Source organism: Poecilia mexicana, unplaced genomic scaffold (assembly GCF_051168715.1).
Source record: "Poecilia mexicana isolate PSO_F unplaced genomic scaffold, ASM5116871v1 scaffold_4, whole genome shotgun sequence".
NCBI classification, from domain to species: domain Eukaryota; kingdom Metazoa; phylum Chordata; class Actinopteri; order Cyprinodontiformes; family Poeciliidae; genus Poecilia; species Poecilia mexicana.
Window position 1 is genome coordinate 28,007,233 of NW_028263373.1, and position 16,423 is coordinate 28,023,655.

The window sequence follows — 16,423 nt, forward strand, 5'->3', positions numbered from 1 at the left end:
TTTGCCCTGGGAGATGAGGATGCCCCTTAGCGTGTCAAAGCCGACCGACGGGCCGTGTCCCGCCTGGCCCAGCCGGCCCTCCAGGTCAAACATGGGGATGCAGGGGCAGAACAGCTCGGAGAAGTGATGCAGCAGGAGGAGTCTGTTCCTGAGGCCCATGATGGCGATCTCCTGCAGGTGGTTGTACTCCATGGGGACCTTCAAAAACACAAACAAAGCAGAGAAAAAGCAGAGATTTCAGGGTGTCAAACGAGAACAGCAGAGCTTTTACCGCCACCCGGTGGACAGCCGGAGCTGGTGCAGCACCTGTGCGGGTAGCTTCCCAGCATTGGTGGGCTTGCTGGTGGACCAGGCAAGGGTGTGAGCCGAGCCACAGGCCACTCTGTTGATCTTCTTGCCCTGCAGCGCGGCAACCAGCCGTGGCCTCTGGATGGCGTTAGTGGTCCCGTCTCCCAGCTGGCCCTCGTCGTTGTCGCCCCACGTGTAAACTTCTCCTGAAGGGGCCGCAACACAAAGTGATTTTTGAGAATTACTCACATTTTGATATGTTCTAGTCGTAACGTTCTACGTTTTATTTGGGGGTATTCGGTGACAGAACGGCGCAAAATTCAGCATAATTGTTAATTCCAAGAAAACTTTTTTTGTTTTAAAGGTTTCTCCATTTAACATTTTAAAAAAAATTGTAAATGTATATACATTTATAGAGCTCCTTTCATTCTTTTACCCCAAATAAAATCAGGGTTTCAAAAGTAACCGGGTTTATAAATATAGCCATCCTGCGCGTGATTTAGTGTTTTCACAGCTGATAGTCTTGTAGGCTCAGTTCGACTGGGGACATCTGTTGCACTTTCAGCTGCTGTGATTCACTTTCACACACAATGTGAAAATAAACCAAACCCTTCAAAAGAAAAACTGTTCCTCTCCTCGCCTGTGGTGGCGCTGCACCAAGAACTACTGATGGAAACGACACAAAAAACTCTGAAAAAGACACTGAGCGCAAACAAAAAAAAGAGTAGCATCAGATATTGGTGTAGGATTTCTTTTTTTTGTCTGCTAAAAGACAACGAGCCATTTCTCCGGCTAGCATTAGACTCTCATGTTCGTTTTGGTTGCATCTACCCAGAATGCCCTGTGCTTTAGTCTACTTCCTGCTTTTGGAGCATTCTCCAGTTTGCTTGTATCCATGGTAGAGTTTATTTCTACCAAACTGAGACCTAACTCTTTAGGCGGACCAGAGTTTGCTTTTTGACTGAGCATTCACACTTCCCTATACAAACTGGACTTTCTAGGCAAACAAACTGCAGTGCCATTAGAGCTCTAGGTTAAACAGGGCTGATGTGAATGATGCCTTAGTGTTGTAAAGGTTGTTGACCCTTGGCGTGGGCAGACCAAAACATGTGTGGAAGGTAGACAGTCTTACCTTCCTCGGTGCAGCAAACGCAGTGCAGAGACCCCGTGGCGATGGCGATGACTTTCTTCCCCTGAAGCCCCTGAACCTGCCTGGGCCGCCGCACGTGGTCGTCAGAGCCGTGGCCCAGCCGATGGTAGTCCCCTTTCCCCCTTTCAGTCGAACGCAAACACAGGACCGAGTTCAGTCATGGAACGACAACAACACTGAGACCAAACAGGTCTGTGTGCGACAGCTGCCATTCATACCACGTGTAGACGGCTCCAGATTTAGTGAGCGCCACCGAGAACTGAGAGCCGCACTCCACTTTCACCACTCCCAGGCCAGTGAGAGAGTCGATCTAAGGGTTGAACATCATTGTTTTAGAATCAACATGAAGTAATGTTATGCATTTGTAAATGAGAACAGGTTATTCATGTGGCTCACGCATTAAAAACAGGCTTCATGTTAAATGAAAGCAGAGATGCTTTCTTCTAGTTGCATCGTTGTGCCGCAATGAGTCAGAAGGTGGGGAGCATTCCACAAAACAGCCTGGTGTTGATGCTGAAGAGTCTGATTTATTACCCACAGCCACCAGACTCTGTCTGCGCTCACTTATTAAGACCGAGACAGCAGGCGCCATTTTTCTCACCCCGAACGCATCATCTGTCTTTGAGCTCCCAATGAATCCTTGTCTCAGGCCGGCTAACAGCAGAGTAAAGCCGTCTGATCTGATAATGAGATGTATGGTGTTGCTACAGCCAGTGGCGGAGCTAGACTTTTAAAGTTGCGGGGGCCAAGGGGGGGCCAGGACTACCTCTGGGGGGCAAAATTTAAAATGTGTGTGTGCACATCTATATATCTATCTAGTCGATATATATATATATATATATATATATATATATATAAAATTTTAAAAAATAACCAAACTGAATATTTGGTTATTTTTTTAAGCCACTCTGTCATTCGACAGGTTATAATTAACACCTTTGACTGGTTCACATGGACACATGACAGACTTTACGCAAAGAGTTCATCGCAGAGGCAACTAAAATCAATCAATAAAAAAAAATCCTTTCTGAATATCATCTCATGGACACTGAACTAAATGTGTCTTTCTGACCGGGAGCTGACAGCGTGTTGAAGAGTGATGGACAGGACACCTTGGTTAGGAAGCTCATTGCAAATCTTTAGTTGAAATGGCACCTTTAGCTCCAGTCTCCAGTACAGAACAGAGAAAACTAAAGACAATGCAATGTTGTTTTAATCCATTTATAGTCTAAACAGAGGAGACAGCAGTTTATTTTGAGGAAATAAATAAAGTTGCAGAAGTTAACTAGATCCATGCGCAGTCCGCTGCAAAGCAACGCGGACGCGGCTCCGCCACTGCGAAGAATTAAACTTAACTCGCCCTGCAGTTTTAACAAATGGAGGTGAAGATGTTACCCTCCGCACCCAGAAGGAGAGCGATGCTCAGAAGGAGCGTGGCAGACGTTAAATAGTGTAGAATTAGAAAACCACCCATGGGGTAATCAGAAGTAGAGCTACAACAGATAGATTCTGACTTGTACTGAAGTGATTAACAATAAAAATAAAAACAAAATTCCATCACCTATAATACCTTTCATCTCACTTTTTCTTTATTTTTTTAATAGCCATTATTTATTAGGAAAAACCAAATTAGAAAGACTGAAGCCGTACCCGGAGTGCTGGTCATTTAAAACCTATTCACCTCTTTTATGATGAAGTTTATAGTGAAAAATGAACAACCCTGGGGGGTGGAATAGGCCTTTCCCTTTAGAAAAAACCGTCAGCATACAGAACCTCCACATTTTGTTTTTAAATTTGTTTAGAAACAAAGCAATTTGTTTTGTTGTTAAAAATTTAAAACATTTTTAAATATTACTTTGAAAAGCAATAGTTTAGCTCTGCTTCCTTTCTACCAAACCTGTTTACTAATTCAAATGTCTGCATAACCTTTTTTTTTTGCAATTGATTCTTTTCACTCTTTCCCCTGAGTGTGGTTCAAAAGGTTTTATGTGGTGAATTTCAGCCTTTCAGTCCTCTGAATACTGCATTCATGCTTTTTTCTCTTTTGTTGTGTATTTCTCTATGCAACTGTGTGTATTTGTGTCTTCACTCCTTTGAGAGAAGACATGTATATAGATTTCAGTTTAGCCATTTATTTTTGATGGATGAGCCTTTATGATTGATAATATATAACAGTACATTGAACATATATATTTTTATAAACTTAAAGATGGTTTGGATTTTATTGAGTTGTAACCTGGGGATTTCCTCAGCTATGCACCACGTCTCTGAGGAGAGACATGGAGGAAATTAGGGATTGAAAACTGCACCACCTGCTCCTTCATTTAGCAATCAGTAGTGCTATAAATTTAACTTCTATGCAACGACGGGGCAGCTGACTCCTTTCGCAGACTCCTTCCATATAATAAATACATATTTAGCCATGTAGTATATGGAGCCCTCCAGGGGGCATGGAGGGCTTTTTTTTCTTTTGCGTTCCCTCACAAAAATGTACTGATCAGTTCATGCGGCATAATTGAATACTGTAAAGTGGCCGCCTACTTTCTGCTTTAATACAAGGTTATGTAAGGTTTTTCCATGAATGTTAATATCTCGTTGTGAAATATCAGACGTTTTATATCTTTTTTCTTTAGTATAGAAAGGCACAACAAACCTATGATATAAACAAAAACTTTCTGTTAGTAGAAAAGAAATAAAAATACTTCCAAACTATTTGGACCATTTCTGAGTTATTACTGTGGGGTAATCAGTCATCTGATTGTGTCTCTATTGTGTTCATAGTCTGAATGCTTTAAATGGCTGCTTTCAGTGCTGTTCCATCTTAGCCTTGAGAGACATAAACATGCAGTAAATAAATCGATTTTCAATCAGTTTTTTGCACCAAAGCGTTAATTGCGAGGGAACGCAAAAGAAAAAAAAAATCCACATTTCCCCCTGGAGGGCTCCGTAATGTAGAAACCAATTTTGATATGGGTAAAAAAAAAAAGAAAAAAAAAAAAAAAGAAAAAAAAAATTTTGCTCTTGGCTTCCCCCTGGTGGACATTGTTGGTAATGTTACCCTGTGATTTGAGCTGCCGTTAAAAGCGTATTCAAAAGCAAGCAAACCAGTGTCGCAAAAGAGAACTTATTCTACAGGGAGAGAGAAAAAGAAGAACAGAAAAAGACAAGAAAATTAGCTAAGAGAAAATTAGCTTGATAGCAATCTAGAAAGTGTCATTCAAAAGCTAAACATTTATGCTAGTGTATTTGTGTGAAACTGGGTTTGAGTTGATTCTCGAGGATGGCCCTATATATTTGAGGGTTTTTTTTTTTGGCTTCATAATGTTTGATAAAAATTAAAACTACTCACTGTTTGACATTGTCTAGAAAAATGTTTTTACTTCAGGCTACAATAGAATGTTCAGTTCCAATGGCATCAATGGTATCAGCATTGATGTCATCACTCTATGACATCACAAGAGAATCTCTCTCTTGAATGTAGCTCACAGACAGCGTTTTCTCAGACCTGTTCCACAGTTCTATTGCGGCAGATCACTCTTCAGAGCACGTTCGAAGTTTACCGGAAAGAGCAAGATATCGATTTCAGATATTACACGCCTTTCATAGAAGCGAGAATTTACCGAGTTTAAACATGAAGCAACAACAGATTGGATGTGAACATGAAGCTTTTCCAGCAGAGCTTTCATGGATCGAAATGATGGAGCTCAACATCCAAGTTGACTACGACGCTATCGTTTTCCCTTTAGAGGACGACAGCGATTTTATTGAATCTGTTGATTCATCTTCCATTGAGTTGGAAGATCAGTCAGCAGAGATCCAGGGGGAATCAAGTCCTTCCAGCGACTTGGAGATTCCAAGGTCATTGGAAGTCAAGCAGGAAAGAACTCCATCTCCTGACTTCAAGATCACCCCTTTAGTGGAAGAGACAAACCAACACGTTAGAGATCTGACTAAGCAGGTTGACGATCTTAAAACAGAACTGCAGAGTACAATTTTTGATCTCCACGAGGAAAGAGACAGAAGGATTTCATACCAGGCTGAAGTCAAATCACAGCAAGAGGAGATTCAAAAGCTGCAAAAACTGTTGGAAAAAGAACGTCACCTGCAAGCTAAACGTGAACAGGTTACTTGCTCTTCTAAAGTTACAACCGACAAGACCGTTCTTCGACAGCTGGAGCACTTCAAGTGGGAGGCTGAAAAATATGCCTCCCGCAATAAAGGTCTCATAGAAGTAATGGTTGAAGAATATAGAGTGAGACTTAAATACGAGGAGCAGCTCAAAAGTCTCTCTGAGCAGGCTTCCAAATTCAAAGAGCAGGAGGAAACTGTGAAATCTCTGCAGGGTCAGGTTGCGGACCTGAAGGAGAAGTTGAAACTTGCTCTGGATAACAACCATCAGAGAGTCTGCACCCAACCAGAGGTCCCCCTGCAAACTGAAGGCTCCATACCAACAAAGGAGACCAAGCAAAGGCAGACTTTGAATCAACAAGGGGTCTCCATGCATAGCCTGGCTCAGCCTTTGCGACGACCCACATCCAGGTTGCAAACAGAAGGCTCCCTGCCAACAGAGGAGACCAAGGAAAGACAGACCTCAAATCAACCAGGGAGGTCAAAGGAAAGACAGACCTTCAATCAATCAGGGAGGTCCGAGGAAAGATGGACCTCCAACCAACCAGGGAGGTCCGAGGAAAGACGGACCTCCAATCAACCAGGGAGGTCCGAAGAAAGATGGACCTCCAATCAACCAGGGAGGTCCGAGGAAAGACAAACATCCATGCGACCAAACTCCACTGGTTGCATGGAGGGCCTTCATGCTGGCGTTGGCATGAAGACCAATCTATGCCCGGCTCGGCCTTTACACCGACCCACACCCAGGTGGCACTAACCTGGGTCACTATCCAAACCCAGGTTTTGCCAACACTGGGCATTATGAAAATTCAACGCTTTACACAAATTTGGGAAATCAAAACAGACACAGGCAAATAAAATTCCTCACTCCACAATCAATGGAGAAAACACAGCATCAATTTCAGCTGTCCAGAAACAACCAATCAGAACCAAAAGTGTTAAATGTGTCTCAGCACATTCAACATATTAGAAACCAATCAGAACCAAAAGTTTGTCCTTTGGTTTGGTTGGTTTCTAATGCGTTGAATGTGTCTCAGCACATTCAATACATTAGTCTACTGGTATGCTGCAGCTATGCAATTGGCAGAAAAACAACCTAACATTATATAATTATTTATAGAATGATTTAGAAAACAAAATTCTGTACAGGCTTGTCAAAACTATTTCGACCCATATTAGAACTTTGCATTAATTTCCCTTCATTTTAGTAGCTGCGATTTTGCCTAACCCAGACATTTTTCCCTACTCTAACATTAACTAAAACTTAATTCACAATGAATCCATCATATTAGGACCAGGCTTTGGTCCTAATATGATGGACCTGATATGACACTGTACATATAATGGTGAGTTCACACCAAACGCGTTTTGACCGTCAGGCGCATCTGGTTAACATTCAAAGTCTATGTGGAGGCACATTGAGGGCCGTTGTGGTGCGTTTTGAGAGTCTAGCACGACGTTGGATGCTCCACATAAGACTTTGAATGTAAACCAGACTCGCCTGACACTCAAAACTTATTTGGTGTGAATGCACCATTAGAATATTCAGTTCCTATGGTAACAATGTCATCAGCAGTGATGACATCACTCTTTGATACATCAAAGGAATTTCTCTCAACTGTAGCACAGTTTTTTTCAGACCTGTTCCTGTTTCAGACTTATACGTTATGAAACTTCTCCAGGAGCTGTTAAAATTATTTGAAGGCACAGAATCAGCCCAGTACAGGTTCACATTCTCAGGAGAGAGAGTCTCACCTGGTATAAAGTTAATTTTTCTGTACTGGAATTAATTTATTCAAAGTATGTCATGAATATGTGTTTGTGTACTTCATCTTCAGTCCAGAGCATACTAGTTTGTTTTTTTTTGTTTGTTTGTTTTACTTTTACCACTAGATAATATGCATGTAGGATATGACAAACAACATTATTCGGAGATTGGATAAATTTATAGCAGCTGTGCAGATTTCTTTTTCATATATTTATTATTGTTTTTCTTCTTTAGATATTAGGTTCGCTTAGAAGGATTCCAAATAATGTACAGGAATGACCTGGTGCTGTTACATGTCAATCATCAGGGTGGGCCAATCAGATGACAGTGGGGGGCACTGGCCCCCCCGGGTCCTCTCTGGCTACGGCAACTCATTTAAAAACACCTTTTTTTGTGAATGAGATATCCAGCACGGGAAGACTTTAAGAAACATCCAGGGAAGTATACAGTGTGAGATAAATCCAGGAAGAGTCAGCTTTTCTCCAAAATAAAAAAAATAAAAAAATAAAATAAAAAAAAATAAATGTTCAGGGCAAACTTGTTTAAACACTGGTTAAATACTAGTTAACATACATTTTTAATTACAATAGAACAATCTTACAAAAAATGTTAAAAACAGCTTCTAAAAGTGTCAGAGTGTGTGTGTACTTGTATACTACATTTAAAGGATCACTTTCATAATATTTAGCATCTAAGGCGGGTCATTTGTGGAAAGTGAGGATCTTTTCCTGGTTCTCCCTTTTTTGCAGTCCTACTCTACTAATTACGGCCTAATTACTCTACTAATTAGTAGAGTAGGGTGGACCGTTCCAAGATATTGATAACATTGATACCAAGTCGTTATCAGAATTTGATTGATATCAGTAAGATTGATACTCTAGTTTCAAATTCCCTTTGAAAATTTCATTGCGTTTTTGTTTTGCAGTTTCTCAACGCTACCGTAAAATGGATTTTGCTTTGCAAAGTATATTTTTGGCACTTTATTTAGAAAACAATACACACAAATTTGCTGTGCTATCGTTTCTGTTGATCATGTGAACCTTCACCCCAAAGTCTCCCCCAGAAAACTTGCTAAGCCTGGTGCTCGGGGTGCCGGGGCAGTCATTCGTCTTTTTGAGTTAAAAAATGTTTAAAGTTGGCAGGAATTTTGAAAATATCACTTGATAATTACGTGTCATGAAGACTAATACCTGAACACCAACTCTACAGCCTTAAAAAAATAGAAAAAACAACAAAAAAAAAAATTAAAAAAATAAGCAAGCCTGGTGGGGGCACAAGTAAAGCCTGGTTCCCCGCCAGGCTTATAATATACTGGGGGAAACCCTGTTAACCCTATAAATATTTTTACAGACATCTTTACATTTTACTAAGTAAAAAAAAACAATTTGAGAGAAAAACCATAAAAACACCACGTCAGAAGTTTCATGATATGTTAGTGAACAGGTTGATTTTAGAGTAAAACAACTAAAAGCTTCATTTGTAATTCCAGCTCACCTTCATGGGGATTTTGCAGCCGTCACTCCCTCCTCGTCCCAGTTTCCCATAATCCCCGTCTCCCCAAGACCAGACCATGTCATCATCGGTCAGACACAGCGTCTGAGCGTCCCCACTCCCACAGGCCACATCAATGACCCGGTGACCCTGGAGGGCATCCACCTGGAGAGCAAACACAGGCGGGGGATTATTTATCGTTCAGCCCGCAACAACTGGAGGAGAGTGAGACAGACAGACCAGTTTGGGCTTCAGCTGGTCCTCGCTGTCGCCATGGCCTAGACGTCCGTAGCGACCTTTGCCCCAGGTGAAGAGCTCTCCGCTGGCGGTGATGCAAGCGCTGTGCGCACCGCCGGCAGCGATGTCCACCACCTCCACTCCTCTCAGAGACTCGATCACACGAGGACGGTCGCAGGGACTGGGGAGTGAGGAGCAATCCCAGATACGGTAGAAGCAAAACCTTTTATACCGGTTTGGTCTTCAATCAGGAAACAATGTTAGTTTTAACTTTATGATGAAAGATGCACCAATAAATTGGTAAGACAGAATCAGTTGAGGAACACCAGGCCAAAAACAAAACAAGAAAATGGCAATTTTCATTTATTACGATGTAAAATGCTAAAGAACCTGTATTTAGTTTTCTGATTTGCTAGCAATTATGATCGGCGCATCTCTATTTAAGACCAGCCATTTGAAGTTAAAGTCATCCTTAAGTTTAAAAAGTTTTCACCTTCTGTTCCCATGACCCAGTTTTCCATCCTCGGCCTCGCCCCACGAGTACACTTCCCCCTCGGAGGAGAGCGCCAAGCAGTGCTTCCCTCCGGAGTTCACCGCCACCTTCCTGATGAAGACATGTTGGATGGACTCCAGTAAAGTTGGCGTGGACACCGATTCCGTGCCACCAATCCCCAGCCTGCCCCCTGCTCCGTATCCGGTAGCGTACAGCTGAAGATGGAGATAAAAGTCGATTAGCGCCAAAATGTTCGCCATTCGCAAACGTTTCGTGAGGTCAGACGGGATAAAGCGGTGCAGACGCACCTTTCCGTCAGCCGTGACTGCAAACAGCGTCTGCTCTCCGCCGATGAGCTGGACCGGCCTCAGTGTGGCGAGAGCTTCGGTGGGCGTGGGAACTTTGACCTTGGCCCCCTCGATGCCCCCAAGCTGGCCTCTGTGATTGTGGCCCCAGCCGTAGATGGTACCGCTGCCTCCTGCGGAGAGGGTCCAGTCGTCGGGCCGTCGGTTCATCCACTGAACAAGCTGCTCGTCGTGCTCCCGCTTGAACAGGTCATGACTCTCGTGAAGTCCATTCATGGTCTCGTGGTCTGCCATGAGCTCGCGGATTTTCTTCGTCACCTTCGGAGGGAAGAAAATAGCTTGTTACGGACATTTTGAGGGCGATGAGTTGAATTTTTGGTTTTGGAGATTTAATTTTTAGAATATCTGGACTTTTTTTTACCCCCACCAGTGCACTTTTTGAGTTTCCACAGTTTAGAGTGACTCAAGGCTGACCTTCTTTTTATTTGGACTTTAAATTCAAATAATCTCTACAACACAATATTAGGTTTGGTTATGATTTTATCTTCTGATTCTTTTAATTGAGAATAAAGTTATAGTATTGCCAGAATAAAAGTTTTCTATGAAAACTCCAATATGAAAAATAAAAAAAATGAGGAATGATGAGCATCATGTGAAATTATATTTGTGTAAATGTTACAGCTAATCATAATAGAAATAATCTGAACACATCAGTAAGCTTGTTGAAATTGTACAAATCAAAGCAGAGATGATTGAAATAAAATTCACTTTGTGAAAATATTTTCTGTCATTTTGTATTCAAACATTTTAAATGTCCCCACAGCCTCGGTGGACTCACTTCATCCAGGAAGGCTCGAGGTAGAGACGTCCTCTTGTCGAGGGCTATGGCCACTCGGGAGGCGGTGCAGTACCGACGGAACCAGGCCCACTTATGGGTCTCGGCGCAGCAGGGGAGAGTGTCGAGCTCAAGGTCACAGGCTAGAGCAACCAAGACCTGGAGAAACGAGTCAGTCAGTTCGACAGACACATTTATACGTGTCGATATCTCTGGCGCCGCAGCATACCTTGAAGAACGGACTGTGAAGCAGCTGCTTTCCTCCCCTGACGATGGGGTCCTCGTACTCATACTGCCTCTGCAGAGCTTCGGGGAGACCCTTCACGAGGGCGGCCAGCGCACTGCCTGTGAAACTCTGAAAGAATTGAAATAGATTTACGTCACTTCATACAGCATTAGACGTAGCATCACTAGCAGACTAGTGGGCCAGACAGCAGCCTTTGATTTAACATGGCTGACATATCTTGCTAAATTATGCTACTAAAATATAGATACAATGAAATATTTTCTTTTCTTTTTTTTTTTTCAAAGGATGGATTTAAAAAGGATTTTAAAAAATGACTTTTGGCAAAGAATGCCTTAGGCCATTATTTTAGGAAGGTGACAATATAAGGCAGAGCACAAAAAATAAAATGTATGTCTATTGTGGCCAAACTAAAAATAATAATATTAACAATAAGTTTTACTCACAATGGAGCGGGCCTCGCCCTCGCTGTCCCCCAGCAGTCTGTTGATGTTGATGGACTGACCGTACTCTGTGGTGAGGAGCTTACGGAGACGCTGCAGCGCCCACATCCTGTGTCCAGCAGCTGTGCAGGAAACAGACTTCACTTAAATCTCACCTTCGTTTTTCACTTTAACACTCCAAATCTAAACTTGCGTCTATTAGATCATGTAAACATTCAGACAATAATGAATTTGTAGGATCATCATGTGCTCACCTAGCGCACTGAGCTGGGCGCAGGCGGCGAGGGAAGCAGCGAGGCGGGGCACGATGCTTCGGTTTGAGGCGAAGTTGAGCCTGAAGTCCAGCAGGCATGTGACCAAGTCCATGGAAGGGCAGGACAGGATGCAGCGGTCAGACAGCAAATCTTTAGGGCCTGAGAGGAGAAAAAACAAGTTCAGTCACTGCAAAAATATAAATAAATACAATCCTGAGGTCTTTTCCTCATAATTCTACTTCTGTGTTAATCTGTGTCAAAACTGAAATAAAAAAACCCCCAAACATTCTGAGGTGAACGTCAATCAAGTTGTTGGTTGAAATAATAACATATATACCAATATGTGATTAATATATGGGAATATTAATCACATATTAGTATATGATTAATATTAATCACATATTATGTGATTAATATTACATAGTATTACGTATTATGAATGACAATATTTGTAACAATTTTGGCATTTATATCAAGACTTACAGGTCTCGTTATAAAAGCAGGTTAAGTCCTGGCTGTAGGATTTGTTAAGCTGCTCTTTATTCCTGCTAAAAGCTCGTCCCAGTTTTAAAACTACATTTGTCTAATGCGCACTTTTAAAATAATTCTTATTCTGAGACAAAAAGTCAGTTTGTTTTTTCAATGGCCGTAATCTTCTTCCTTTAATAAATCTTTTGTCGTTTGAACTGGTAAATAAAAATGTCGGCTCACCAGCAGCCGGCATGATGGGGTAGACGGTGAAGCGCCAGCCCCAGCCGTTCACCGATCCGTCACTGGTGAACTTCCATTTGAGTTCATCTCCTGGGATCCTTAATTCGCTGGACCAGTCAGACCACTCTCGACCTGAAATATGCGCAGCATTATTTTTTGATTCATTCATCTCTTCCTTTCTGTTGCACTGAGGTGAAGCATCGTCCTCCGATTACCCGATCTGACGGAGACAATCCTGTTGGCTCCGTCCATGATGGTTAGCGGATCGTGGCGCCGCTCGGTTGAACACTGCCGGTCGAACTCTATCCTTAGACCCTCAGCACCTTCCAAACAAAGTGGAGGTGGTTTATTAGGCTTTAAAAGTAGCACTGCAACTAACAATTATTTTAGTAATTAAGTCTTTTTAAACAGTGTAAACACATTATACCATTTCTAAATAAGAAAAACAAACTTATTTGCCTAAAATGTTACAACGGCGTTCCTTTGGTGAAAACATCTGCAGCTAAAAAAATGCCAAAATCAAAATGTGAGAACCTCAGGCCTTTCTGCTCAACTTAACATTGATACTGTGCAGAATGGATCTGTTTATTATTTAAATTAACTAATTGTATAGCAAAAGATACTTAAAAGGAGATTTTTTTTTTAAGAATTTGAACCGGGTTAAGTTAAATCAACCCATTTGAGGATTTTTGGGTAGAACATATTTGTAGACGAAGGCTGTCTTATTCTTATCCTAAATAGAAAGTATACATTTTTGGTGCAGTCCAGGTTTAATGTCTGTTCTGCTCTTAATGGCAGGTTTTTGAGTGCATAATCCAGTTAACGACTCATCAGTTACTAAATCAGTGGACAATTATTTCACTAATTGATTCGTCGCGATTAATCCGATTAATTGCTGCAGCCCTGCTTTAAAGTGATTCTTCTCCTCGGGGTGCGGTCGTACCTGGGATCTTGACAGTCCCGCTGGTGGACGTGTCGTCGGTGTACGGATGGCTGCTCTCCACGACGACCGGCTGGGAGGACAGGCGGCCGCTCTGCGAGTCTGTCGCAACGTCTTCCAGTTCGGTGACGCAGAGCTCCAGCAGCATGTCGGCAACCTGAGCGACACAGAGAGAACGTGAGGATGACAAACCCCGAAGCCCATCCGTCTGAGTTGGGAGGATCCGCCGCGTTACCTGTGGATAAGCCGTCCCCATGCCAGACAGCACGGCCGACAGAACCTCCTTCCCTTTGTCCCCGGAGCGACAGGACACGGCCAACTTCAGCAGGTCCACGATCACTCGTGTGTCGTCAGGAACGAGGAGGCTGGTGAACTCGTCCAGGTACTGAGGCTCAGGACCTGTGACCTTACTCTGGTTCTCAGAGTCCTGATAGAAAACATTCAACAGAAAAAAAAAAAAAAAAAAAAAAAATCAGGTTTCACACACGTTTATGATAAAATTCTAGATTCAGATGTCCACAGTTCTCGTGGTTCCCGTTTTAGTCAATACTGAAAGGTTCCACTTGGATTTCCTGAAGTCGGGTTCTGTGAAGTTATTTGTAATAATTTCCTTAAATATCACATCATAATCACAAAAGCTGAATTTGCGTCGGCCACCTGATTGTGCAATCTGACATTTTGAAAGTAAATTTGCTTAATGGAAACATAACAATTTAAAATTTTAAAAACTCATTTATTAAGTTTTGGTGCTATGATGAGGTGGTTTTTCCGTTGCACGGAAATTACTTCGCAAAACTGCAATAGAAACACTTTTTTTCGCATCACACGAGTCTCATGGTCGCCAACCAGATGTTGCCGCTGACGCAAACCACGAAGAAAATGACAGGAAGTGGTAAGATGATGATGCGGTGGCAAGTTGTTTTAAATGAATTATTGTATAAACAAACTTATTCGCGTTTAATTTTAATTGCTTTCATTTATTGGAAAAATGCAACTGCAAAATTATGTTTTTGTTTTTGACATAACACTGACAAAGCTTTGCGTAAAGAAAATGCAGCAAAGGTCAGAGCCATATACTTAACTAAAAAAAGTAATAAAAATAGTTCTTATTGTCACTTTTACCACCATCACAACATTACCACACTTTATCATGCTAAAAATTTAAGTCCATGTTGCCCATCATTAATTCACATGGGATTTTAATGGCTGCTGATGAGGCAACCGGATTGGTCGATAGATGGATGAATGAATGGATGACGAAACGAACGGAAGGGTGGATAAACGGAGAGGAAGACATTCAGCAGCTGACCTCTTTGGTCTTGGTCATGGTCTCGGCGATGATGCTGGCCGCTCCTGGGTCATCTGTGACGGGGATGAAGGGACGGGCCGAGGCTCCGCAGGCTGACGGAGTCACCGCTGACGACGGGGTCACTGCGTCTTCTGAGGATGGAGCCTGATCACGCACAAACACAGAAAACGTCCCGCTCTCAAAAACTAAACACTGGTCCAATCAGAAACCTTTCCGTGCTTTAAACAGGAAATTATTCGCATGAAATGAAGATGAAGCGTTCCGGTTTGGTGTTCCTGACCTCCCCCTTCTTGTCCTGCCAGGGGTTGGGGCTGACTCGCTCTTCGGCTTCTGCGGGAACGGGGGGACATTCTTCGTCGCTGACGCAGGAGGATGAGGAGGAGTCCAGTGGGGGGATGGGAGAGCTGGACGGACACTCTGCTGGCAGGATCATGCTGGCTGGCATCAGAGCACCAACCACCGCATCCCTGTGGGCAACAACCCCGCACATCCAGTCAGAGCGGACGATAACTGCTGCTACGCCCCTAACAGGCGGAAATACGGCCGACTCCCGTTGTTTGTGGGAGTTTTAGGTCCCTGGAGACAGCGTACCTCGCATACATGATCTGCAGAGCCGACAGAACGTGGGACAGAGCCTGCTGTTTGGCCAGATTGCCGTCCAGACTCAGGAGAATCTTGGCCAGCGAAGGTCGGTTGGGCTTGGCGCTGCTCTGCCCGCTCATCTTGTTGCTCACCGTCGATGAGTCGCATTCTGACTGGACGCCTGCGGTGTTGGAAAACCAGAACAAAGCGAGGCACGACGATTTTTACGAGGACAGAACAGCTGCACCAGATTGGACGGCTGGACTAAATGTGGTCCAAATCACAATGTTCAGATTGACCCATGTCTGGGAAATCTGTTGGAAGCTCAAAGAAAACTTTACTCAGTGAAAGAACTTTGTTACAAAGATGTTTTTGAGTAAAAAAGACTCAGAGTTTGTAATTTTAGTAGCATGTACTCTAATTTCTTGCTTCAAAAACGATCTGATTGGATGCTGGAAAACACTATTGTTGTGTTCAAGTTGTTGCTAAAAATTCAAGCCTAAAATAGCATATCAATGCTAAACGTGTCGCAGCAGCACAGACGTCCCCAATGTCAGCGTCTACGGTCCATGTTTCTAAAGACCCATGAATGATCAGGAGTTCCTCAAACACCTGAAAGCTAAATGTATATAATAAAACTTTGCACCAATCTGATCGTTGAAAAACCTAAATAAATTGAAAACAATAAATATCTTGGCTGTTGTCCATTTATCCGATAATTTAGCAGCAAAAAGGGTTTTTAAATTGAACATGTGGCTTATTTTCTCAATACACAGTTACAGACGATGTCATTAACTCTATTAAAAATTTTAATTGAATCTCACCACTACTTTAAATGTAACCAAAAGAGAAGCAGATGACGACTGGGCCCCTTCATCCCCATAGAGACTTGATAGCTTCATACATGGAAAGGAGGAATTACCCAAGTAGGAGGCTCCCAAGGAGTCCCTGGCAGTCTGGAAGAGGACCGGCTCGTGAACTGAGGGCGTGGTCACATCCACGGTTGTCCAGGCAACGCTGTGGGAAGAGCCACACGCCACTCGAGTGATCTTCTGTCCCTCCAGGCCCTGAACCAGGGTGGGCTTCCTGTTAACGGTGGTGGTGCCGTTTCCCTGCTGGCCGTGGTCATTGTCTCCCCATGCATACACCTGACACAGAAACACAAGACTTTACTCCAAAGCATTTCCATTTAAACCTCATGCAGGATCGTACAGCGTAAAGCCGAGACAGAAGCAGATCTGCAGT

At 42.9% G+C, this 16,423-nt stretch overlaps 2 protein-coding genes across 5 annotated transcripts in view; one reads left to right on the top strand and one right to left on the bottom strand.

Annotated features, from left to right (window-relative positions):
* herc2 (HECT and RLD domain containing E3 ubiquitin protein ligase 2) overlaps positions 1-16,423 on the bottom strand; it is a 65,776-nt gene that overhangs the window by 6,799 nt on the left and 42,554 nt on the right. For 2 of the 4 annotated variants that reach the window (XM_088005148.1, XM_088005147.1), the window contains exons 64-83: positions 16,101-16,326; positions 15,188-15,359; positions 14,877-15,063; positions 14,597-14,740; positions 13,523-13,714; positions 13,291-13,444; positions 12,563-12,670; positions 12,348-12,479; positions 11,637-11,795; positions 11,386-11,504; positions 10,925-11,050; positions 10,699-10,854; positions 9,864-10,178; positions 9,556-9,770; positions 9,066-9,303; positions 8,829-8,990; positions 1,657-1,748; positions 1,421-1,560; positions 307-494; positions 1-198 (exon numbers count right to left, since the gene is read on the bottom strand). In XM_088005148.1, coding sequence (XP_087861274.1) covers positions 1-198; positions 307-494; positions 1,421-1,560; positions 1,657-1,748; positions 8,829-8,990; positions 9,066-9,303; positions 9,556-9,770; positions 9,864-10,178; positions 10,699-10,854; positions 10,925-11,050; positions 11,386-11,504; positions 11,637-11,795; positions 12,348-12,479; positions 12,563-12,670; positions 13,291-13,444; positions 13,523-13,714; positions 14,597-14,740; positions 14,877-15,063; positions 15,188-15,359; positions 16,101-16,326 — 3,423 coding nt within the window. The remainder of the gene's footprint in view (positions 199-306; positions 495-1,420; positions 1,561-1,656; positions 1,749-8,828; positions 8,991-9,065; positions 9,304-9,555; positions 9,771-9,863; positions 10,179-10,698; positions 10,855-10,924; positions 11,051-11,385; positions 11,505-11,636; positions 11,796-12,347; positions 12,480-12,562; positions 12,671-13,290; positions 13,445-13,522; positions 13,715-14,596; positions 14,741-14,876; positions 15,064-15,187; positions 15,360-16,100; positions 16,327-16,423) is intronic. The other 2 variants (XM_088005150.1, XM_088005149.1) reach the window with 1 other exon arrangement.
* On the top strand, positions 5,133-6,323 carry LOC148160022 (uncharacterized). The gene has a single exon (XM_088005232.1). It carries the CDS (start codon positions 5,133-5,135, stop codon positions 6,321-6,323), a length of 1,191 nt encoding a protein of 396 aa, XP_087861358.1.